This window comes from Pygoscelis adeliae, unplaced genomic scaffold (assembly GCF_000699105.1).
Source record: "Pygoscelis adeliae isolate BGI_AS28 unplaced genomic scaffold, ASM69910v1 Scaffold116, whole genome shotgun sequence".
NCBI classification, from domain to species: Eukaryota; Metazoa; Chordata; class Aves; order Sphenisciformes; family Spheniscidae; genus Pygoscelis; species Pygoscelis adeliae.
Genome location: NW_008825080.1, coordinates 2,168,077 through 2,194,722, shown reverse-complemented (window position 1 = coordinate 2,194,722; position 26,646 = coordinate 2,168,077). Strand labels below are relative to the sequence as shown.

Sequence of the window (26,646 nt, the reverse complement as noted above, 5' to 3'; positions counted from 1 at the left end):
CTATAGTATTTTTTTCATGTTACTGCTTCCTCTTTGGTCTGCTTCTTCCTCTTCCCTGGAAGTCACAGGCAGCATCCTTGTCAGTGGAAAATCCCACTCAAAGCCTATCATTCAGCATTTCTCCATTTTTCAGACAGTAGTTCTGACTCAAGTGGGGTCAGAAGGAAGGAGAGGTTCTGACCGAGGAGGAGTTTACAATGCATGAAGAAATGTGCAAGAAAATACGCGCAGCCTTCCTCTTCTAGCTTGAAATTTAGGACCTACCCCAAAATACCTTAAAAACTTATTTTTTTAGATGCATGTTATTTAGTGAATTGTGCAAAATGAGCCAGTGGAACTGGACGTACATAGTAAACAAAACATTCAAGCCTCCGTCACCACTGCCAGTAGTGGAAACCTGGGGAAAAAAGCAGAAGCAAGGAGATGGAACTGAGTTTTCATCTAGGCTGCGACTTTCCCTAATCAAGAGGCATGAACCCATTCCCAGTACAGCTCCACCACTATGGGATGGAGCCCATGCAAGTTTATGTACTAGCTAAGAAAAATGTAATGATCATTTGATGTCATTTTGACATCTAGAAGGTAACAATTTCTTCTCACTGTGGTTATATGAGATAACTGGGTGAAATGAACAAGTATAAACTGCATTACACAAATTAGTGCAACATTTATGTAGGTAGCATCAAGTCAGATAATATAGTGGCTGAAGAACAGGGGATTGTCTACTAGAGACTATTTAGTGCATTTATGTGCAGAAACAAAAGGATTCCCTAGCCTGAGTTTCTTTAATCCATTTCATTGCATTACAGACAATCACTTTGTCATATTGGTATACCTTGGAAGACACATGCCCTGTATGGGCAATGAAGTTTTTCCTCTTGTAAAAATTATTTTTGTCCTGAAGTTTTGGATTCCATGTGTTGTACAGTGCTCGACCTTGGACAGGACTGTGGGGATGACAGCCTGAGTTTAGGCAACTTAAATTTTACTTAATCCTCTGTGCTACCTCTGGAGGCTCCGCCTTTAGTGCATACAGACCTCAGGTGCAGAACAAGCTGACTTCTTAGAATGGGTTCTGATTTCTGTCTCAGTCTGGGCCTGAACGATATACCAGGCATGTAACAGGCAATGAGCTAAAAATATGCTATATTCTACAGGGAGGAAGTCAGGATTTCACATTTTGCCCAAGACTTCATATGTTAAGACCTTTGCACTGGCAGAATGAGGCAGCTATGCAAGAACAATGATCTACTTTCAGCAACTGCACACTCCATACCTGCAAGTATTCAGCAACATTACCTGCAAAAGATTAATGAAACAGAATCATGCTGCTCACTCAAGTCCTCAAATTCCTCTTACAGAAAGATACTTGCCATGTGAAAGAAACTGACAGTAAAGGAGCCTATCTAGAAAAGAAGCACATCCAGAAAAGGCACTCCAGTATATGTTTAATTTCACTCCAGATTAGTCACAGTCTGGAATTTAAATGCATGCTTAAGTGCTTTCTCAGACATGGTCACAGAATAGAGCTACCTGTCACACATACAAGATTCTCTCATATTTAAGGGCTGTTGGTTAGTTCTACTGAAATCAGTGACTTCTCCCACTTTTAGATATTATAATACTTCTGGGGCAATACAGCTTGACCACTCAATAATGAACAAGCATAATTAACTAAGAAATGAGCACTTCTCGGTCTGAAAGAAATGCATCTTTTTATTTTGACAGTTGTGCATCCAACAAAATATGCTTAGCTTCAATATTGACCAGCTCCCTCCCCACCACAGCCCCCCATCCTGTGTTATACATCTCTTCCTCTATTTGGCAAATCAATAGCATTTAGGCACCGTCAAAGGAAAGAGAGAGAACTTCTGGGAGAATCCAAAAGCAAAGAGAGTAATTCCACTGCTTTGTTACCATTCAAAAGAGAAAAAATGTTTTTAACATTTAAAAAAATTTTTAAATTATTTAAAATACTATTTTGAATATTTAAATCAGACTCTAAATGTTTTATAAAATCTGCTGCAACCAACATGCTCATATGAGAAGACAGGCACAGTATAAGTTATTTCCCATTCTTAGACATAAGCTTCTTGGTAGTCATTTCTGAATTGATAATCAACATTCCCATTTTCTAACCTGTTTTGAAGACCACACGAGATGACGTCAGAAACCAGCAGATTTAGTAGCAGATTTATTGTAAATTAACATCTTACTAGGTAAAAAATATGAGTGGTCTCAACCTTCCAGACCTAAAGTTAGCAACCACGTGATTTATGAACAGCAGAAGATGAGGTTTTAAAAATCATGAGAACTAAAGACACAACAGTTTCACATTCATTTCCAGAGATACCTGTGCCTCTGTTAACTTTGCCCATCTCTTTTCATGCATTTGCTCACAGTTTAATTTTCCATAGGCTGACACTGCTCTACTCCCCTAATCTCCCATTCTTCCCCAGCTAGAGGAAATATTCCAAATAAGTTTCCAGCAGAAAAAAAAAAGAAATCCAAACAACATGAGTTTCTGAGCTCACAGGGCTTTTAATATACAAATGCAAGAGTGCATCCTTACCCCCTGCCTCTCTTCATTCCTAATAATGAAAGCAAAGCTCTGAAAATGTCTGTGGATAGAACACGTTTTGAATAGCACTACTGAGTTGCAGCTGAATAGCATGTGAAGACCAATCCTGACATCCTTACTTAGCTGTTGACAGTGTACAAGTCTTACACAGGCAAACTTCTTTTAAGTCCAAGAGGTTTGGTCCTTGTGAGCACTAAACAAAACTCATAAACGGGTGACAGCTGCCATGTTTGCTGACACCCAGAATTAAACTGGTACCCTTAAGGAATGAAGGAACTAACTGTTGTGTTTGATCCAAACAGCATGCTTCTTTGACTATGTCCATCTGGCTTATTAACCAGTTGATTCCATAATTATGCATAACAATAATAATAGAATTATTATGCAATTATTTATATTTTCATTGTCAAACACAGTAGGTGGGTTTAAGGAAAGGAAACAATTCAAAATCCAATAAAGACAGTTTTCTAATTAAGCTAGTTATCATTACCACTACAAAAACAATAAAGAATTCCCAAGAAATTATTTATATTTAGTTACAGTTATATATTTAACCTAGATCTCTAGAAATATTTAGATATATTCTGTACCATGATCTATGTGACATATAGAACAATACAGTCCCCTGGACTGGTCTCTGCTGATCCTAGCCTTTGAATGATTCAAGGCAATTTACATGAATTAGCATGTGGTTCCCAATGGAGATGCTAAGATGATGTAAAATTACTTACAAGAATCATAGCTAAAAGTAGGACCTAAGACTTTATGCTAGTACTTGACACAAGATGGATTCCATCCATACTTGCTAGTTTAATGAAAATAAATATGGTGTTATTCTTCAGAGTTAGAATATTTTTCCTTTAAAGTAAGACAAGCTACTAACATTTCACATGATGGACTGATGGGGAAAATTGCTTTCTGTTGAAAAAATTGTACTATCTTTTGCCATGTTTCCATTGGAAGGAGCACACATATTTTGAATTATTGAATGGGCTAAGTACATTTAATCACTTGCTTTCAAGGAAAAGAAGTCACAAGAATGAGCTCAGATAACCATTAGAAAAAAGCCTTGCTGCTGTGCTTGCTCTCCCCAGACTCATGGCATTTCCACAGACAAGCTATCCCATCAGCCGCAACAGAAAAGAGCCTGCTCTGATCTGGGCTCAGGGCTATATGCAGGACTCTCCCTTTGTGACCTGTAAAATAAAATATGTACAAAAAATGCAAAGATAGATCACAATTCTACACTGATTATGCCAGTCACTTTCACCACCCCCACCCATAGCATGGCTTGTTCCACTTTTACTGTGGCAGCTCAAAACGCTGCACAGGATGTGGGGACCTAGCGTTATCTATAGAATATTTTCACATTAAGAAAGAGCTGAAGGCGATATTTTATTATTAGGGACCAAGCTTTAACTGCCAGGACTGCACCACATTGAGAAGACATTTCTGTCAGCAGAGAACATTGAACCTGAACTCTTGATTCCCCACTACATTTACAACATCTGTCCCATCTGTGTTTGGTAATGTGTCTCACTGCTGAGCTTTCCCATCTGGCGGCACATGCCTTGCAGACAGTTTGCAGCTGATCCAACAATCATGAGATAGTGTCTCCAGCTGTATTACTGTTAAGGACATCTTTTAACAGTGAACCCACTTAATAATTTATTGGAATTGTATATTGAGTTTGTCTGTAGTTGTAGTAAACTTTGGGAGCCAGACACTGAAGGCCAGAAGCTACCCCAGTCTAGCAGCACAAAGAACGTACAAAACTCATTAATCTGGTTATACAAGTATCTCCTTCAGTAGAAGCAACTGAATTTGAACTGAAGGCAGAAAGAGTATGGTATTAAACTGAGACTGTTGAGACCTGTATTTACCTCTGCTCTCCTGTATCATCTAGCACAATGTCAATGCTAAGCAAACCCATGAGGCTTTTAGGCACACAGGAGCGTGAGAAATTAGAAACCTTTTTACTCTAAGTTACTGGCCATTAGCGTCTCTGGTTGGGTGAGTTACTGACAATCATATAGCTGAGCTAGTCACCCAAGGGGAAACAAAGAAACTTCTGAGACATCGTGTATCTCATCTAAAACAGACCAGATGAACCACATCCTAAAAGGAAGTGTGAAGGTATGAAGTAAGTCTTGGGTGACCAACTTGAATGAATATAGGTGACCTGTGTTCTCCCATCATCTGTTCCTGAGTTCTCCATGAACACAATGGGGATAGCACTTCTCTAGCTCAAAATAATATTATGAGGATAAACATGTGAGGAACTGTAAAGCCCCCTGAAACTGTGATACTTATCACAATGGTACCTGATGAAGATCCATAGGACTGTTGTAGATGGGTAGTCTGCCCTAACTTTGCAAAGCTGCTACAATGGCTTTCTGGAGCCACTGTGACTAAAAGCAAATGTCTGCTGTCCTGGTGCTGAGTAACATGTGTCCCACCTAAATGTGGTGACTATAATTTTGACAACACCACTAAATTATTTCAGCAGAGATTAATTTTCAGGCTTTGCTCCTTCTCAAGTTATTGATATGTACATGATCTTTGTCAATATTTAAGACCATGAGTTTACAACTCAGCAAATTCTTTACACTGTCTCCATTCAGTGTCTGTAATGACTTTGAAGGAAGCACTGGAGATGTAGTCTCTGGAGGCATCCAAAACTATCCACAACACTGACTGAAATCTGATTAATAGTTTCAGTCAAAAAGACATGAAGGGGGATAGGGAGAAATCAGAAAAACTGAATTTATTAATTTCCATGTTTTCGGAATGGAGAGGGCTGGGGTTTTATTTCACTGTTTCAACATCACATTCAGATACTTTTCAAAGCAATTACATATTTTGTTTGCTTGTATGTTTTCTTTGATCTACAACAACTTGTCTAAGGGGAGGGCATTTACATCCAAAATGAATCTTTTTTTTCTAGTAAATTACTCTAATAGTTCTATCAGAAGTATCTCAAAAACGGACTCAATGCTATAAAAAGGTTACTATCTTTCAGCTGTTATTCTGTTCTGAATATGCCCAGTAATAGGCAACCTCAATTACTAAAGTACTCAACAGTAGCTAACAGTGCTTCGTTGTTAGCTGAGGTCTTCAGCATTTTGCAGGATGATTAAACAATGAGATTCAGTCACTATTTATCTGTTCATTTCTTCGGGTGTAAAACTCATGTGGTTACGGGTGTCTGAAGCTGATTTAGAAACATCTCACAATCATCCATCACAGTATTTTTTCTGAACATATTTTGATACATTGACAATTTCTTCCAACATTCAATTGTTTATAGTAAGGTAATAAGAGTCTTCATAAGCCGGACTATATCTGTGTAACAATTACCTGGTCTTTTTGTTCATGAAAATTAGTTTCTCTTGCAGACAAGTAAACTGAATAGGAAACAGGATGATAAGTAACCCTCCAGCTTCACCGAATTACCAATGCATTTGACTTATATGGTAAATGTTTTACCCCATATGCTATTCTCAAAGGTAAGAGTAAATCTAGGTTTCATTTCAAATAGTATATTCAAGACTTACAAAGATTTGAGAAACCTCAAGCAACAGTAGTTAAGACTAATGATCACGTCACTTTCTGGATCATTTCTCAGAATATCACAGGACATGACCTTAAGAGCTATACATAAATGAGTAGGGATAAGGAAGGAAAAGCAGCAGACAAGTGGCATTACACAAGGATAATGTGTAATCAGATCCACGTATGTCTCTGCTGCCCTCTCTCTTTCGTCCATCTTTGTTTTGACTCTCCTGTGCTTTCCTCTTATAGACTAGTGTTGAAGCCAAGGCCCTGATTCCACGCAAGTCGTTGGTTCCAAGGACAGCATCCCAGTATAGCTGGGGTTTAATAAATCAGGAATTTAATAAATGCCTTCAAATGTAGCAATAGGGTACAAAAAGTATTTGTAAATATCAGTTGTTAGGTTAAAAATCCAAAACTTCTTTGGCCATATCTTGTCAGTGAGTGTGAAAAAACAACCATATTTGTGAAAATGCAGCCAGTGTGCAAATAATTTATTTTTTCTTTCAACTTCAGATGCTTCTATTAGATCACTTCAGTTAACACTGAAACAAGTAAAACTTAATGGATAGGAGTGACAGCAAGCATCAGAAACAAGACAGCTTAATAGCAAGGAACAACTTTTATGTGTAGTGTAGCCCTACAGCTCCACGGACCAATACAGAGCTGCAATGAAACTCCACTTTCCTCTAGCTGTCAGCATGGTACAAGGGAAACATGCTGCACTGCATTGCTTCACAGCCAAAATCATTCATTAAAACCCAGACAGCTCTAAATAACACATGGAGAATTATTTCAAACATCATTAGGAAGCTGGTTCAGTATCCTTCCATGATAAGCTGCAAAATTGAAGAGCCACATCTAGTTTGAGTTATGTAGAAGGCCATCAGCCTAGAATATATTGGAAGCAACCTGACACTAGCACACTCAGTCCATGCCTAGTAAGCCTTAGGGAGAAGTGGAAATCCACATCCTGCACCTGGGATGGCCTTAGAAATTATAGGAGAGAATCCCATCATTAAAACCAAGGAGTTTTACAGAAGCAACTTACACCATTATCTCAATAAGTCAACCTTTACAATCCCATGCATCAGGATTGTGTGCATGAATGCATGTGTGTAGGCAGAGGGAGGATGTGTAGGTGGCTGCTCTTCTAACTCTGTTTTACATAAATGCATAAGGTATGCACTTGCAAAAACACACTGATTAGACAGATAGTTCACTGAAATAGTTCAAACCATTAACTGAAATACTTGCCATATAGTTCTGATGAATTGATAAGCATGGGATACTTCCATATTTTCATCTGATTTCCAGGAAGGCCTTGTCCAGTCATCAGTTCACTGGTTTTGGGTAACCAGAGCAAGGAACAAATCTATTGTAATTTAAAATTCTGCTTTAGTTTTCAGAAAGGGTCAACATGCACCATTCAGTAGATTTGAAATGTTATCTACAATGTTTAAATAAGCTACTGGAAAATAGTCCCAGCAGAATATTTACTTATTTAGAAGGATCATTTCATTCCTTACAATGCTTTGAAGTACAGTTGCCTTATTGTCCTATCTAAACATGATAATAGCCTATCAGTATAAAACCAAAGCCCTTCAGACACATCCTCAGCTAAGCTGTAATAGTTCCAGGAAAATCAACAGCTATGCTGCTTTACTCCAGCTGAGAATCTGTTCCTCTACTTCCTAATATTCAAACTCCAGAGACGGATGTTTGCCCTCTGACTCTTACACCTCTTCTCACCCCAGCACTCTGGGAATTTTCCCTCCTCCTCAACTTTCTCTCCACATCAAGAGTTTTGGCCAAAACTATTATTGCAAGTAAGAAAAAGATGATGAGAAGTGTCTGGCTGTGAGACCACCTCCTCTTCAATCACTTATGTGTGGAGACAGAAGTGGTGAATGAGAAACAACTCCTTCTGAGTCCAACCACACACTGCAGTGCTGAATGTAGGACAATTCCACATCGAGAGAAAATCCTGCAGTTCCTCTGACCGCAGAACCACCCTCAAAGTCAGTGGAAGTTTGCCAAATGAGCACAGCTATACAAGAAGAGCATAGCCTAAGTATGCAGACATTTCATCATTTCACCTGAGAATCTGTAGCTGCACTTTGGACCATTTTCTCACGATTTATGTCCCAGACACGCAAAATCCCGTCTTTCATTCCACCCCCTGTAGCAAGGACTTTGGACTGCCAAGGACACCAGTTCACAGCCTAAAAAAAAAGAAAACAGATGCCAGAACAGACTAGGAGGTTAGCTGAAAAAACAGAGTAGATTTTGCTTAAAAGCTTAGTTGGAAAAATGAACTGCAACAAACACCCAGAATGTATCTTTGGCTTTTTTCACCCTACATCATGCTCTTCCTCCATACACACACAGCAATACAGAATCCCAAAACTCCAAATGCTGCTTCCTTTGCTATTGCTTCACAGTAGCCTACACTGTCCCACATATGCTCATTAAATTCCAGCTTCTCTGTTTACCCTTCACAGGCTACAAATTCACACCTCAGTACCAGAAGAACTGAGCAGGATAGTGTCTTACCGCCTAAGCCAAAGCCATCACAGAAGCCTAAGCAACATGACTTACAGGGCTTACAAGAAACCTGGCTTCTTCTGAGATATTTCCAGGATATGCCTAAGGCCTAGAGTCCACCTGAAGTAAAGCTACTAAGAACTGAATTCCACCTATTTCAATAACCTCCTCTGACCCTTTAGCACCAGCACTTCAGTCCAGCCTCAGACTTTTCTGGGAGGATAAACAGCTTATAAACGCTGGACTCCCCTGCCTCTTATTGCTGATATCTGTTCTCTCTCCCACACAGGGACTTCATAAAGATGAAGAATTGAAGTGTCTCATTTCCAGTTTCTTACTTCGGATTCTTTGCTACCAGCAATGACATGAAAATATGGGCAGGAAGGCAAAAGAAACCTCATATTAAAAATAATTTCAGCAGAGAGAATTTTCCAAAACTCCAAAAATTGAAAGATGTTGTTTGTTAACTTGTAAGAATTGTGCCACCAAAGTTTTCTGTGCAAAACAGAGGAGATGGCTGTAAATTTTATTTCTATTTGGCATTATATTTACAAAGGCCTACTAATTCAGTAAGATTTCCTGATCAAAGCCCTAGCAAACTTAAGTGTGACTTGGAATGAGGAGAACTGGTCTTAAAATTAACTGCATCACAGTCAGGGGAGAAGAAACTAATAGAAATCAGTGAGATAATTTGAAAAATTCCCTCTGTCCACATCAATAACATGATTTCATGAGAGCAAATATAGAAAAGCAGACATTCCTTCTCCATATACCTTAACTGCTGAGGAATGAGGTATGGTTTTCAGTGGCTGTGACTGCAATTTCACACCAGGGTCACTAGGCCAGATATTCAATGTACCATCACTAGACCCACTTGCCAGCAACTGGTTCGTTAGTGACCATTTCAGGCTGCAAATGCTCTGTTTGTTTTGGCAGAGAGTCCCAACACGGTGCTGAGCAACCCGAACATCATGGTGATGAATAGATCCTAGTCGTGAACCACTGTAGATGAGAAAAGATAGCATGGGTTTAATGCTAAAGAAGACAAGGTACATCATCACACCGATGTTTCTTCAGCGGTTTCAGAAGCAAACCACATCAGAGTAAAATGTGTCTGCAAAACAACAGTATTTCAGTAAAAGGAAATACAAACCAACTATTAAAAGCACACCCTGACCGTAGAGGTGGCTGACAACAGAAAGGAGCCAAGCAGCTGCTCAGTTCAAGCCAGGCAAAATACCTGTTCTCTCTCATGGTTTTCATTTCCCTGAGGATGTATTGCATTGTATGCCACTAATCTGCACCCTGTTCAACCGTCAAGGCATCTAATGTAAACTCTTTCCTGCTCTTCATGAAAAATAGTTTTGCAAGATGGCTTTTGCCAAGGCCAGATATGACTCCACGCCCAACAAAGAGGCAGTGTAAAACTGCATTGCTCTGGGAAAGGGCTTACTAGCGAGTAACAGTGTGTTCTTTGGTTCTGTCCCTTCCCTTGTCCCCTTTCTCCCTCCCACTTCCAGGCTTAAAGAAAATCTGCATAGCTTGACACTCTTGCACTAATTGCCTGTTAGGAAATGGATGCATGGTTCTACAGCTCGTATCATCAGTCTACCAAAGGAAGGAAGAAATACCCTGCCTGGAAGCACAGCTACTGTTACAGCTTAGCTCCTGGATATGGGTTTTACACATCACTAGTAGAGTTGAACTGAAAATACTGAAAATACCTTGCAGCACATTTTCTTTTCCTGTCTTTCTAAGGATATTACCTACATTAAACCTATGACAAAACAGAAGAGCTTCCTGCTGGAAATTCACACTTCCAACTATTCTGATGACACTGAAAAAATCAACAAGTTCAATAGCATCTTTCTGGGTATCTGAGAAACAGATATCTGACATTACTGCAATAGATTAATTTAAGGCAATAATGACTGGAAACTTTCCCATACTGGCTCTTCCAAGATTTTTCAGATGCAAGTTGAGTGATTTGGAAGCTCTAAAAATGCACATGCAAAACTGACTGACTGAAGAAACATCATTCTATTGTGCTTGTATTAAAAGCTCCTGAAGTTCACAAAAGCATGAAAGATTCCAACCATGCAGTGCTCCAGTGAATATTAAGCACATCTTTATGGAAAATACCTATGAAGATACATGGGAATATGTGCATTATATGCAAAGGCATCATAATTTGCATCCTGCAGATTTATACAGATTTTTCCTACTAAATAATAAGCAGAGAATCTAACCAAGAGAAACAGAATTGAATTGCCAGTGTTGGCCATATTAAGGTTTTCAGTAATTCTAGTGGTATGAGTGGGAAGGAACTGGGCTCCTGAGAATCCTTGCTGAAAGGACATTTTTCCACTTCGCATAAAAAGAAATCAGAACTATTTGCTTTTGACACAGAAGATGGCACCTGTTTTGCTAAAGACAAAGAGAAGCCAACAAAATTTTTGTGATGGGTTAATTTATGGTACTGAAGTTCACTTACAGGTTCATGATGACGTGTTGTTGGACTATTTTTAACCACAGAAATTAGTACGTAATCCCAAAGTATCAATTGTCCACAGTGAAGTTTACTGTAAGAATGCTGCTCTTATTTTAGTAACAATGAATATTAACTCCATGTCTTTTTTTTCTACCTATACAGATATTTTAACTCTCCCCTAATGTTAGAATGAACTGGTTAGTTTCAAACCTAGCAAGAGAAATAAATGTAATCTCAACCTAATCTGTCAACCATAACTGTAGTTCACAGGTTCATGCTGAATTTTATCATCAATTTCTACTCAGAGGGATCTGTAATTTAAGTTTCTGTTGTTTTCACTCCTTTGGCCAAGCTGAAATGCAAATTGAAACTAATGCTTCCTGTAATAAGGTTATGCCACTTGGCATTGGCAGGATGTTTTAGCTGCATCCTTGTACCTTAACCCACCCAGCGTACCTACTCCAGCAACAGCATTTTATTAACCGGTTGTTCAGCTGGTATCCTTGTACCTCACTCCACCCAGCAGACCTAATACAATCAAAAGCCAGAGCTTTTTCACTCATTGAGAATGAAATCAAAATAAAACTACTCTAGTGTTCCTATCCAGAGATACTAGTTTCCTTTTTAGTTTAACAATAAAGTCAGTCCACCCTTGCTATTATTTCTGCGTTTAAGTAAAACAGAAGACTATCACATGATTTTAAAATCAGAGAAGCATCCATCAGAAACAAGTCTCCCCTCAGCCCCTTCAAGTCTGAGCCAAAGATCTGAAAGAGAAAGTGGGAGGAAAAGAAACACAAAAGAGTACACTTGATCTTTCCCATCTGGGTACCCATATTGAAATTATTCCTAAATATAAAATATTCACCAGCTAGTGTAAAATTCACCGTTGGCAAAGCAAAGGTCAACCACTTCAATCCTCCTCAGGTTGTGGATAACAATGAGCTGGCCTTCCCTCGTAGATACACAGCTAGAGAGGTGTGCAACTCTAACAGCTGTATTTTGTTGTGCATCTGAAAAGACAGATGCAGTCTTGATATCAATGGAGTGGCAGTCTAAACTACATGCCCTTTCCCTGGCACCAGACAGGCTATGATTTCTGGAGTCCAGACCCACTGGAGACACCACCATTTCAAGCTCAGGCTTTGCACAAAACCAGAGCCACAGCCTCCACATCCTAGTGAAATTCTGCAAGTGGTGACAGCTTTCTGGAAGAAGAGTAAGAAACAGAGACTAAAGAGGCAGGCTAAATCCCCTTTGGCTGCTTTCCTGCCATACAGTAAATCTACATGTGATTTCTGAGACTGCCGATAAGTAGAGGGACAGGGTAAATCACTTCTGAGCAAAGCCAATGAAAACAGCTAAAACAAATGTGATATTTCGTTTTGCAGCAGGACTCTTTCTGGGAATATACAATGCCACTCACCTGCTCAGAATATAATGATTCCAGCTCAGAGCTCCAACTACAGACAGATGACCAAACATATTTCTCAACCTCTTTTTGGTTTCAATGTCCCACAGCTGCCAATCCAAAACAAACAAGAAACACAAATTTAACAACAGAAAGAAAAAAGATTTTTTTCTCTTCATTTGTTTGCAAGTAAGCCACTGCCCGGTTCTGATTCAACATATGGACAACCTCAAGCTCATTTATTTCACAAGTAAGACAAGAAGGAGTATTTCCAAATTTTGGCACCTATATGAGTGATGCTGAAGTCAGACAGGATTGAAGGGAATGCACATCTCTGAGTTTAAAGCTATTTATTTACATGTCAGTATTTGGAAGTCCATACTTGAAAGCACTGGCCTTCAATACTTTCAGATTGCTCACTCAGGACTGCAGCAGGTAGGTCCCCATATTATCTAGCATCTCAGACAAAGTCGCACAAAAATCTTTTGATAATAGGACTGTCCTATAACAGCAGGCTGAGAGGTACGTGTATAATCAGACTGAAGTCAAATCCTCATGTGTGAATCCATAAGCAAGAGTTTTGGCTTGAGTTCTCAAGGCATTGATCACTAGAGTGATCTTAGCAAAAGAGATACAAGAAAAAATAGCCTGTGCTAAGTAAAATAATTTAATGAAAGAGTTCCTCTTACTGGTGGTAAAAAAATCTAATTGCTTCTGGACAACTGAGTCATTAATTCACTCATCTGCTTTTTAGTGGCTTCAGATAATCCATTACATATAGATAACACTGGATGTCACTAAGACGTTCAGTAAGGTGCAGCATGATACAGGAAAGTGCTATATACTGTCTCCAGAAGAGGTCTTCTGTAGTTTAGCCAATCTTTTTCATTTGTTTCCTTAAAAATATCAGTATCAAATTGTCTTGTGGCCACTTTAGCTAAAAATGGAGAAAGATTAAAAAAGTGAATTATCTAGTACTTGCACTTCTCCATCACTGGTGCCAATTGCAAGGCAAGTTCCTTCTTTTATCCAAGCCAGAGATGAAATGTATTTGGAACTGGAATTCAGATCAATGCTTTCAATAGCTTGAAAGGTTCCTCCACCATTCCAGATGTGTGCAGCAGATCCTACAGCAATAGCAATGAGATTTTCAAGGCTCCAGTCCAGTATGTTTAGATCTAGAAGAAAGCTACTAAAAATTACTGCAAAAAAATTGTAGGTAATAGGATGGGGTGAGAGGGAGTATGGTTTGGGCGAGGGGGGCTTTTTTTTTTTAATAGCTATGGAAAAACTTCAAGAGAATGCTTCTGTGAAACCATTACTAGCAAGTATTCCCCCTACATGAAGGAGAATATCTCCTAACAAGCCAAGGGCTTTGTAAGGCTAATCTCCACAAACTGGTATGTTTGCACAGCAGGATCTGACTTACAGCCTCCCCACTAGAATTTTTTAATCTATCACCCTGCATTTTGGATCACCACATCATTCGCTGTAATTTCTGCCACCAGAAATGAGGCTCCTCCACCAACAGCTACAGTTCCAAAAACACCCTTGTTCCAAGGTAATTCTTGTTATTGAGGAAGACATAGGAGAGTCTATATGCTACAGTCTGTTCTACATCCTTGGGTTAATGATAACATTTACCCTGCACGTGATAGGAAAAAAATGCAGAAAGCAATTATGGAAATTCTGCTCCTCACCTCCAGAGCTTGCTCAACAAGTGTATGATGGAAATACTGTTTCCACTGCCCCTGATGCTGGGTGCATTGCACTTGCAGATCCTGGCAAAGCAAGTCACTACAGTGATTAGCCTCAGAACAGCCTGCTATGCCAGGTAGCCAGAAGACTTTGGTATACAACTTTTAATATCAACCCAGGACATTCTCCCATGTCAAGGGAAATCCTCAGCTGTCCATTTAGGGCAGCTTAAAAGTCATTCTGCATGACCCCTGAAGCACAGAAGATTGTTACCATAGGCCAAGGCCTGACATACTTCGGTAACTAAAATCTCTTTGAAGAACAGCTGAACCTGTCAGTCAGCTGTTTGACTACAGTCCTGGTAGTTGCAGCCAGAAATAAGTATTAAGAAATCACTTCCAAAGACTTCTGTTAGTGCTGTTAGTCTTGGGACATACCTTGTGCACAATAAGTGTAAATCATACAAACAAACCTTTGTCCTGTTCATAGATACATACATGAACACTTGCAACGATATGTTGAAAAAACCTCCACAGGGACAACTACAAACACTTGCACATACAGAGCTGTTCGCTAGATCTTATGAAGTGTTGAAACATGTATTTGCTGCTGTAGACAAGAGATCCATGTGTGTTCATGTGTAACTTGTGCATGTTTAATTTTTGCCTGTGCACCACCAAAGACATAAGTGAGAATTTAGTTCAGAAGGTATCTATCATCCAAACCATAAACAATGTCACCGATGTCTCCCAAAATAAGAGATCTCAAAGTCTGATCAATAAAGTTGCTGCTGTGTTGACTGGCTGCTAGATATCCAAGGCTGAGAGTTGAAACATTGAACTTAATTAAGCGGAGGTAAGTATATTGGTTTGATTTGAAAGTTGTATTGAGATCTATAGCTGAAGGAAACTGCATGAGAGTTGGTAGTATTGATTCTAGGGTTTGACCAGTCATGTCTCCATCCTGGGACAGACAGTTTTCAAAGATGGATCCTCATAAGAAAAATGACATCATGCATATGTCCTGCAGAGTTTCCATTGTATGTGAAGGGGACACACCTTCACTATCTTTCTTGAAACATACGAATTCCCAATCTCTGCAAAAACCACCACACAGGATAAATTAACTTACAGTAATCATTGCGCAAGCCAGTAATGTGAAGCCTCACTTCTGGCTCAAATGGTATGGAAGGCTTCACGATGGTAACAGCTCTAAACTCATTCTGGGTACCCTCTTGGCATCCTGTATTTGAAGATTAATCACACACAAATCAGTAATGCAAAACACCACCAGTTTTTCTCAGGCCTAAGCCTTTCACATTCTCACTATATTGGTCTCTCCATGGTCCAGAGGAGGCCAGAAGGGTCTAATTTATCCTGGGTAGGCTCAAAACACTAGACACACTAAACTAGGTGAAAGCCACCTTTTACCACTTCTTTCAAACCTCCATGGATTTACTCAGCTAGAACAGAGAATATGGTCCACTATATTTTGTTTAAATTGTACCACAGCTCAATACAGAACGTGGGGTTTTTTGTCTTTTTCACCTTAGTTTTCTGTCAAAAGTTGTTAATAGCAGAAAGTTTCATATGTGCTCTCCCACTTCAAAACCCCCTCATACAGCAATTAACTTTTTTGCTTTCTGGTGTTAATTTCCCACCAAAAGGTCTCCCCCATCAATACCTAACCACAGGAAAAGGTTTTTAAAGCACACGCGCTTTGATCACAGCACACTAAGCTTGTGACAGCACATAAGCGAGAAACAAAAGCAAATACAAGTATGAACAAGCAGAAGACTCATCCTTTGTGGTCATTGTCTACGTTATGCTGCAAGGACTCCTAAACATCATCGAAAAAAAGCCAGATCATTAGCACTATGAATCATTTAATACTAGATTTTTATGTGTAAGAAATTATCTTGCTGTAATGTGCAGAGTAGAAAGCTGGAGATCGCATTTCTGTGCTTTTCTCTGTGTTTTGACTTCCTTTTTGAATTATTCTCCAGAAAGGAGTATTTAGAATGAATATCAAAAGTTTCAGGGGCAGAAGACATTACTTATCTCTACAACTAACCTTCTCTGTTCAAAAAAATTCAACACTGACAAAGTTTTTGTACTCTGTAACTTAAATACACATATAAACATCCTATACGGAAGTCCAATGACAAATTGTGGAGAACTTATTTCACACAGTCCTTTCCTACTCTGTTCTCAAACTTCTCCCCTAATCCAAAACACATTTCTGCCAGAGAACAAATGTTTCCCCTCTCAGCTGTGGTACCCCCTCTCTCTCCAAATAAAGACTGAACATGAGCAAGAAGCAGGCCACAGTGAATTTCTTCCATATCTAAAATTTTGTGGAGTTAAACAAGCAGGCAGGCTCGCAAGAACAACCTTCTCAGACCTGCCCAATGGGACATGTAACACTGCATTTTAACCCTAAAAAGGTCTAATATCACTGAAATGAGATTTCTCTGTACAGAAAAATCTATATTTCTAATATCTAGATTTGTGGTTATTTTTCGAAAACTTTACCAAACCTTTCTGAACCCAGTCAAGTAAGATAATCCAGGAAAACTAAAGCACTTAATTGTAACAGTTGGATGAATGGCAACACTTCTGAAACACTCTGAAAATGTTTTTCTTAACATTGGTAGCTGGTATTGAGCAGTGAGATATAAAGGATGAAATCATCTCTGTAACTCATTTCAGATTTCTATTCTCTCATGAGTAATTCATCTACCCCAAATTCATACTGATGACACTTTCAGCTCTATTCACGTACTTCAAAGACACATGAATGTGCATAGCAGGCTTTTTAATTAGGGGAAATTAAGCTTCATTACACCATTTTGTGTTATTTTGCCTGGGTACTAGCAGATATCACTGACTTTTGGTAGGATTTCAGCTTTCACGTGCTTGTGTCACTTCTCAAAATGAGACTCAGGAAGTGGTAAGTAGTACTGTCACACCAGACCACTTGATCAACAATTAGGTGGGTGGAATAAAACCTGGTATTCCTGATACCTGTATTCATTTGCCATCAAGAAAAAAAAAAACACTGTGGCTAACCCCTATACTGTTACTATTGACTACTCTGAAATTAGTCTTATTTGCACGGAGAAGAGCAACAAAGGAATATATAAATCTATCACATAGCCCCCAACTTCTTCTACAGGAGCTGAACTCCAGATTCATAAAAAAGCTGTTTCTCACTGTTTTTACATGAGCATGAATCAGGCCTTCACTGGCAAGAAGGCCTCTGTGTATGTACATCATACACAGAAATAGCCAGATCACCAAAACAAATCATCTGCCCAAGACAGAACACAACAAAATATTGGTCTGATATTTAATGAACTCATACTCAAATAACTCTGGGAATATCTGTATTATTTCACGTTAGCTCCTCACATCCTACCTGTTTTCCAATTGCCCGATCATTCACACTCCCTTATGCTCATTCATTCCTAGGATACCTTTTGGAGCAAATTAATCAACTCCCCCGAAGAAGAAACCAGGGGCAGCTGCATGTCTGCACTCTCACGTACCCAACAGTCCATACGATACATATCCTGTGCCCATTCTGCAGCACAACCCCACATTATTTGTAGGGTTCTGAAACTGAAAAGCCAAAAGGAAATTAGAGTTTTAGGGCCACCAATGCATCAGATAGTGCCCAAAGGAGAGCCAGTTAAAATACTAGCAGTTGACCAGACTAGAAGAGGTAGAATACTATCTCTCCACAGGCAGTCGGAACTCTAGAAGCAGCCCCGAGCATTGTAGATCTCAGCCACTTCATATTATTCTGTAACACTTGCTGGAACAGGCAGAGGCACTTGCTCTTCCAGTATAGATGCAGCCTGCTGTACCTTACTGTTCAGTGTGCATGAGAACATTTGCTATATTGGAACATACCTTTCCAGATGCAATTGGTATTTTCACAGACCTTCATGTCACCACTTTCTGCAATGCTATATCCAACCTCCTGGACCACTGGAAGCTGAGAAGGACATTTCTGCCAATACATTGAAGTGAAAACATGACTGAATGAAGAAATCTGTAGAAAAACGTATTTAAGCATTATGGGTAACACAGCTCCCATCAAAGGACTTAACACTTTTTACATAAAAGCTTCAAAATAGCTTGTCTCTTGGATGGGAGATCAGCAACAGACACAGAATACAATGTCCAAATCATGTGCTCTAAGTTGAGCCACCATCTTTCCTTCCATAAAACACCAATTCACTGCTAATGATCACACAAACTTTAACAAAGCTGTTTGAACAGGGCCATCTTACCAGTGAAAGAGGTCCCAGGCCCTGTACCTCTGTAGGTACTACCACAGGTCACCTGCCAAACCTTAGTGCCCTCTTACCCTCTTCTGAATTGGCATTTGAGCTAATTTTACCAGCATACAATGCCATGTTTTCTGCATGCAGACAGTAAGTCTGATGCCTCAGGCTTGCTCTTTGAGAGAAGATCAGTTTTGTGGTGCACATGCTGCAGGGCCATTGATTCCAGCACGAGACCTACTGGATATCAGAGTTGTCTCTCAAACCAGGGTCCCAGAGCCTGGACTCCACGATCCCATTCTTAAACCAGTATTATAACATGAAACTGAAAATATATACAAGGTGTCTCAGAGTAATAAGATTTTTTTAATTACATTATCATTTCCTTGGGTGTCAAAGAAACAGAAGATGCAGCAGACAAAGATAAGAAAAGGGAGATCTGAATTGTTATTGGAACTTTTTTAAAAAAAAATTAGCTTAGGCCTTTAGCCAAGATTCAGGCAAAAGCTCAGATCAGCTCACACAGGATATGAATGTCTTCATCAATCCCTAGTAATATGCATTTCTTCACAATGTTCACTGAGTTGAATGCCCTGATGCCAGTTGTCTGTTTGGTCTGTAATTCTTTATTTACAGTCAGGTGGAAATGCAGCTGATGTTTTTACCAGCCACTCAAGATCAGTATGTTCTTCCTCCAATGTCTGTGAAATCTATCCTTCCAAGCACACTCAGTGTTGCTATTCTTCAGAACCCTGTTGCAATCATGATAAGAAATGTCTTAAAAAAACATGGCTGGAAAAAAAGTGTTCCTCCTTTATGTATCCCAGCTGTTCTACAGCAGGCCTTCAGCTTTGAGAGGCACTTTCTGTATGATTTATATAGACAACTTGGCAGAAAGCTAATCAGATTGCTTGGATCTGTGTCCCTCTACAATAAGCACAGACATTTCTGTGGAAAACCAATTGTGTATACAAGGAAGTAATCTTTTGGCCCACAAAGAGAACACACACATTCACTGGAATGTGAGCAGATTTTATTTTCAGTGCATCCCATCCCTTTATGCTACCAGGCAGCACATTAATTACTATATCTAAGAAGATTAATAGATTTTCGTATGGTTTTAGCCAAGACTGATTTCCAAATGGTTTTAGGAAGAACTTGGGTTTTGGTCATCCCACAATGTTATCTCAAAGACCCCCACATTGCACTTTTAGGAAATGGTTGTGGTCCTTGATGTAGAACTCTGAATATCTTAGCTCTAACCCAATTCCTGCTTGTAAATTACAGTGTCATTCTAGGTAAGTCACTTCACTGTAGAGATGCAAGACTAACACACAGAAGACTGACACACAGTTCATATTGGGACCACTACTGTTTAATATCTTCATCAATGGCATAGACAGTGGGATCAAGTCCGCCCTCAGCAAATTTGCAGATGACACCAAGCTGAGGTTTAACAAGGCCAAGTGCAGGGTCCTGCCCCTGGGTCGGGACAACCCCCGCTATCAATACAGGCTGGGGGATGAGGGGATTGAGAGCAGCCCTGCTGAGAAGGACTTGGGGGTACTGGTGGATAAAAAGCTGGACATGAGCCAGCAATATGCGCTCGCAGACCAGAAGGCCAATCATATCCTGGGCTGCATCGAAAGAAGCGTGGCCAGCAGGTCGAGGGAGGTGATTCTGCCCCTCTACTCTGCTCTGGTGAGACCCCACCTGGAATACTGCACCCAGCTCTGGAGTCCTCAGTACAAGAAAGACACGGACCTGCTGAAGCAGGTCCAGAGGGGGGCCACAAAAATGGAACACCTCTTCTATGAAGAAAGGCTGAGAGCTGGGGTTCTCCAGGTTTTCTCCCTGGAGAAAAGAAGGCTCCAGGGAGACCTTACTGCGGCCTATCAGTACTTAAAGGGGGCTTATAAGAAAGAAGGGGACATACTTTTAATGGGGCCTGTAGAGATAGGACAAGGAGTAATGGTTTTAAACTAAAAGAGGGTAGATTTTTTTACACTGAGGGTGGTGAAACACTGGAACAGATTGCCCAGAGAGGTGGTAGATGCCCCATCCCTGGAAAGACGGGGCTCTGAGCAACCTGATCTAGTTGAAGATGTCCCTGCTCATTGCAGGGGCGGTGGACTAGATGACCTTTAAAGGTCACTTCCAACCCAAACCACTCTATGACTAAGAGTGAAGACAATGACATGTAGTCATCTTTTAAAAGATGTTACATTTTAAGGAAAGAAGAATGTTTTACATACTTTACTTCATAGAAAGTTCTTATCATCTCACAGAAAAGTTTTATTAATTTTCTCTGTAGGGTAGATTCAACTAAGATTACTAAACCCATTGAGTTGTGTATTTTAATAATTCTAAAACTCACAGACTTTCCAGTCAGACCATGGAGAGGGGCAGGAAGGAAGAAACGACTGCTGTTGAAAGAAGGACTTTCCAGAATATTTTGCTTATTTAGAAAGGAAAGTTATTGACCCAAGGACCAGGTTTCCCAGAAGGATGTAAAAGCATGGTCTTTTTGCAACATCCAGTGACGTTCAAAAGTACAATTATTACAACATATCAATCAACAAGCCTGTTAGCCCACCTGTCCTGACACTACCTCCTTTTCTTAGAAGTTGAGCTTGATACCCTCACAGAAACTTAATAATAATAAAGGATTATTAACCGCTATAAGCAAGGACATTAAGTATGCATCTCTCAAGCATCCTTACTCAACAGTTATGGTCAAAAAAGTCATCACGTCAAAACAGCTATCAACATCTTCAGTACTGACCTTGCAACTGGTGCAATCAAGGAAAGGAGAACACAAGAAAAAGCGTGGTCACTGCCTAAAAGTTTACAACTTAATATATGAACAGTTACAATTAGATAGCACTAAAACAGAGAGGTGTTTTTGAGTGTAATGTTATGGTAATAACTTTTACTAATACAGACAAGTATCACCACGCTTCACATGAGAATTCAATTTTCAAGAAGTTAGTGAACAGAAACAGGTGGGTGGCAGGAGCATAGGTTTATTTAAGATGACTAAAAAGCAATGCATAATACCTAAAAAGAAAAAAAAAATTGGTATATCAGTGTCCACTAGGAAAAATGAAGGGATAAAGTGTACAGCAGTAGAAAACAACATCTAAATGGGAAGCGATCTGAAGTCTTTGTTTCACATGTTAGGCAGACTTCATGTGTTCTTTCATCCTTGGCCAAGAATCTGACCTTCTATTGTCATGACAAAAATTTTATTCTCAGAAAGCTACTTTTTGGCAAATTTTTCATAGCGCCTCGTTCCGTCTATGTGGCAAAATGAACAGCTACATCCTGCACAACTGAAGAAATTATCTTCTTCACACAGTGTTTATTAAAGCAAGTGGAAAACTGAGTCATTAATGCTTTTCATACATATTTTTTTACAATATATGTTTTCCCTCAGAGGTAACAAACGTATCTTGAGGGCTTCATTAGCTTGGTTTCGATTTTAGTTTGCAGAACGACAGCCTGGAGGAAGGGGAGAGAAGCTGAATCAAATAAATGACGAAGCAACTGCTCCTGACATTTGTCTAGCAGACATTTCCTAAATGGACCTCCTCTTATTACTGTTCTCCATGTCAGTAAGGTATTATCCGCATAACAGATTCTAGGCCAAAGATAAGGTAAAAAAAAAACACATCAGGAAAGCAAATACCCTACTTGTGCATTTGAATGTTGCATTACTCACCTGTTTGTTTCCCATTTCAGCTCTCATGTTATTCCTCCCTTCCAAGCCTGCTGCAGCATGACTGCTAGGCAAAGTCACAACAGTTTTTGTGATGGAGAGTTTCTTAGGCACCTGAGGTGTCACTGGAAAAACAATTTTCATGGAAACAATACCTTTAAAAACCATTCACAGGGACATTTGTCAAGTACTTTTCAGAATAGCACTGATTTCGTAGTAGCAATACTCTAAAAGCAGATCTGACACACTAAGTGGGATAATGCTAATACTGACATTTGAACCAGTCACCCTGCTTTCCTTTTGTCAGTGAAGAGAAAGAGACATTTCTACAGCACTATTCATCTTATCCTAAAAAAGACATCTAAAAAAGCTCAGATTGATCATTTCCATTAAAAGAGTGCCTGTTTACTACTGCAGCTCTTATCTAGCCTTAGATTTGTTGACTGGTTACACAGGATCCTACCCCATAGGAAATCAATATCTGATTTCCCAGAACCATACAGGCTTTCACCACTGCTAGTAGAGACAGCATGCAGGACTTTCTGTTCTAGAAACTGAAGCAGGGAAGACTTCACCTTGGTTTAGAACCTGCGTTTCCTAGAGCTGGGCATGTATTATTGAATAGCTCTGCTATTCTGCTTAGCAGAAGATAGAATTGCACTTTCTGACCAACAGCCATGGCATTGTAGGAACACATCCTGAACACTAAACAGCATCTTTTATTTGCTCTCTAAAGATTTTAATTATTAATCAAGAAATGAGCGTTGTTTAGTTCCCTAGATCTTCCAGGAAGCTCTTCTTGTACCTGCAGCATGTAAACCCTTCCCCACTTTCCCGTAGCACTGCTGGAAGTAGGAGTCAGTGAGTTCAAAGGCTCATTTAACCCTTCCTCAGCTCCCTCTGTTGACGGAGAGAAACAGCCTCCCCTAGAGTCGGTTCTTCTCCAGACCAAGTCAGAGTACTGAAAGTTTGATCTGTGCTCTGAATGGCCCTCAGGTAAGTCTCTCCCTAAGGTGAGTTGAGTGTGAGCATCCCTTGGCCACTGTCCCTTTGTCAATACCTGAAGCCTTACGCATTGGAGGAGAGACAATAACACAAGGCAGGCTTCTCCTTCAGTGAGCGTACACTATACCACATCCAGGCATGCAGACTGGTCCAAGTTCTGCAGTTATGGCCGGGTCTGCAGTAGCTGTGTGTAAGGCAAAGGAGAAGCAGAAGGAAGGGGAGAGGCCTGTATGAATTCTCTTGCTCTCCTGTCAGTTATTGTTAACTATTCCAGCTATGAAGGCGCAGCAACAAACCCTGTGCATTATTACAGCCCAGTGCAACTTATCCCCAGTCCAATACAGCCCCCATCATAGAGTAAAAAAGACTGGTCTGCAACAGGCATTGCTTGGCTGGGGCTGAAACTTTCTTTTCTCCCTTTCCTTTCACCCCCCCTTGATGTCAGCTGTCTGTATGACCTGCTGTCCTAGGCTGTCTGCGCACTGGTAACAGGAACCTTGGGCCCAGCTTTCCTCTCATGGCAGCAGTGTACTCCTGCTGAGAGGACGCTGGCCCTGAGCTTGCTCTGCCTGTGAAGGTCTGCACAGGCTGCTGCTGCTGCACACTGCCATACCCAGAGCCCCTGACAACTGGGACATGGGGGAACACCAGCCCACACCTTACACTAATTCCCAATACCAGGTTATTTCAGAAGTCCCTCCATGAGGCCATCCTCTATACGAAAATGTACCTTTGCATCTTGTCTGACCTGGAGCATTCCCAGGTGTGCTGATGAGCTGCGGCCCCCCAGAGGCACAAAGATCGGTCACACAGCAGGCCCTGCGTGGCTCCTCTGCGCTGCCTCTTGCATGCAGCTGCTGCCATCTTGTGACAATAGGGCTGCTCGCCACCGGAGCCCTGGCTGCCAGCTTCCTCTTAATGGAGCTCTTAAACCTGGAGTACGTGGTCCTTTCTGAGTCTGGGACCTGCACAAGTGAAAGGAGACAAAACACCACAATAAGTCACAACTTAGTATCACTCTGTCCCTTCAACACTGTTTAAAGTTTTCCTCTGCCACGCCGTGTGGGCTCAGCCCACCTCAGAGCACCAGGCCATGGAAACGGATGTTGGGCTGAGGATGGCTCCAGCAGTCAGTCACCTGGGTGGAGGAAGGGGGGGGTGGTGGGGGGAAACAGAAAGAAACAAATACTTCTGGTCAGAGAAGTACTCCTGAATCAACTGCCACATAGAAAGCCTGTGGCAGAGAAGAAAACTAAATTGGTGTCCTTCATGCACTTAGGCTACAGCACTGGCCTTTGAAAGACCCAAGGCATCTTCAGACATTTAGCGTAGGATCCTGGGTCTGGTCTTTCCTGAGAGATGGGCATTTGGGCAAACCCATGGGCTCTCTGAAACCAGGCTCATTTTCTGATCTTCACCCAAAGAAGAACTTAGCTCACTTCTGATTTCTGAATCTTCTCACCACTGCTGTGGCTTGCTCATGTTATTATTTTGTATGTTATCTTACACTTTTTAATACATTAAGGTATAGTAAACAAAGAGTAAATGACAGATTTATGTGTCTTACCTTCAAATTCATTCATAAAGCAATTTATGTCGGAAAAACATAAAACATAAAAATGTATCAAAATTTGAAATGTAAGAGCCTAGCTAATATTGAACACAAAATTTTGTTTTTCAGACAGTTTTGAAGCAATGTTTTAGGGAAAACAGTGAAAGTAAACAACAGTAAGGAAGCACAGCAAGTAGAATAGGCTTCTGGATCATTATTAGGTACACCAGTAAATATTTATAACATATTGTCTTGTTTTTGGTTTTGGTTTTTTTTTTATTTATTTCTGAAATAACATTAGATGAAAATTACAAGCTGTTGAGACGTAACTTAGACACCAGGATTTTGCATGGATTTTCTAAAATCCAACACATTCAGACTTGCTTTTAAAGTCAGCATTAGTCACCTGTGTTTGCTTGTTGAGTACAAGTTCACTTCAGCACAGAAGTCTGTGCCTTTTCTGCCCCCCACCACCAAAACACCCCACTCACAGGCCTCACTGCCAGGCAGAGATCAGGCCTCACATGTCCTCAGATCACAGGAAACACCCAAACAAATACTGAAATTTCACAGTGTTTCCCAAGCATCTCTCTGTTACGTAGAACTGTGTGAAACTATATAGTCTTGTTAAGCAAAATGAACATGGACCTTAGCTGTTAGAGAACATCATAGAAATGGTTGAGCATACTACTATGATATCGTACAAATCAAGGATAGTTGAGATAATGTCGAAGTCACTGAAAAGCAACAGACCCCTAGATTCCAGGTTTCACCTTCAGAAAGTCCTGTTCTATTTTCATCCTTTAAAATGTAGTCTCTAAGTGCAGCAAAAAATCACAGTGATAAGAAAAACAACTGAGACAGAAATCACTCTTGAATGGTGGTTTGGACTAGGAGGAAAAGAAAGTTAGCAGAGACTGACAAGCAACATGGGCTGAAAGACAAGTAATAGCTTAGAAGAGCCCAAGAACAGAAACATGAGGAGGACAAAACAAAATCCTGAAGCTGAGAGGAAGAGAGGGACTAGCAAATGGACAGAAAGAAAGCGGGAAGAACTGAGCAAGGGAAGACATGAAAAAAGCCAGAGAAAATGTTGTTTTTTCCGTAACTGAGTTGTAACCACTACATGTTAATGTACCTTCAGAAACCAAGACCAACAGGCAAATATCTTTAAAATACCCAACAATAACATGAAGACAGATAAGACACCAGACTTGTGTGGCTCTAAATTTCAGACTGTCTTTCACAATTGCCTCAGCAAAACACCACTGGAGCTGCCTGGCTTAGATCTGAGATTCTCAGCTAACTTGTTCTTCTCTCGTGCAGACCTTCCATCTTCTCGTCTCAACACAGCTAGTTGCAAGTTAGCCAGTAGCAATAAAAACAACAACCTGTTTTCCATCATCAGCCAGCCCTCCCATTACAAAAAAAACCATTTTATTTTCTTCCCCTATGCCAGCCTATAAACAAGGAGTTTTTCTCTGCCCTACGTACTGTAAAAGAGTTTTACAAACAAAGCTGCCAGTGATCCCACGGCAGCTGTTGACAGGCAGGACAGAGGCTGTGAACTGGATGGCTTCTGCCATATTGCCCTCCTACCTAAACAGCTGACCCCAAACTGCTTCTCCAGATCTGTCTGACAGCATAGGTGCCTGCTGCTGAACAACTCTGCCAGGGACACCTGAGGGGCCCAGGGGATGTGTGAGAGCTGCACTACAGACCCACAAAAGAGGCCCCTCTCAAGACAGTGTGCAAAATCTGGAGTATCCCACACAGGTCAGATAACAGAGC

The 26,646-nt window shown here is 40.4% G+C and overlaps 1 protein-coding gene across 1 annotated transcript; it reads right to left on the bottom strand.

The window, feature by feature from the left end:
* Nucleotides 1-3,637: 3,637 nt before the first annotated feature.
* CDC20B (cell division cycle 20B) lies at nt 3,638-26,441 on the bottom strand. Its single transcript, XM_009326951.1, has 11 exons — nt 26,346-26,441; nt 24,052-24,268; nt 22,302-22,423; nt 18,201-18,300; nt 15,415-15,525; nt 13,564-13,763; nt 12,601-12,695; nt 9,457-9,685; nt 8,236-8,361; nt 7,394-7,511; nt 3,638-3,777 (listed from the first exon to the last, which is right to left on the bottom strand). Exons 1-11 carry the CDS (start codon nt 26,439-26,441, stop codon nt 3,638-3,640), a joined length of 1,554 nt encoding a protein of 517 aa, XP_009325226.1.
* Nucleotides 26,442-26,646: the final 205 nt, after the last annotated feature.

What these genes read in the sequence shown, in the direction of transcription:
- CDC20B (XM_009326951.1), bottom strand. Translation starts at nt 26,441, where the DNA reads ATGGCAGAAGCCATCCAGTTCACAGCCTCTGTCCTGCCTGTCAACAGC. An exon ending in CACACCTGGGAATGCTCCAG is followed by an intron (nt 22,424 to 24,051) that starts GTCAGACAAGAT and finishes TTGTTTTTCCAG; the next exon opens with TGACACCTCAGGTGCCTAAG. An exon ending in AATCATTATATTCTGAGCAG is followed by an intron (nt 9,686 to 12,600) that starts GTGAGTGGCATT and finishes TCTCATCTACAG; the next exon opens with TGGTTCACGACTAGGATCTA.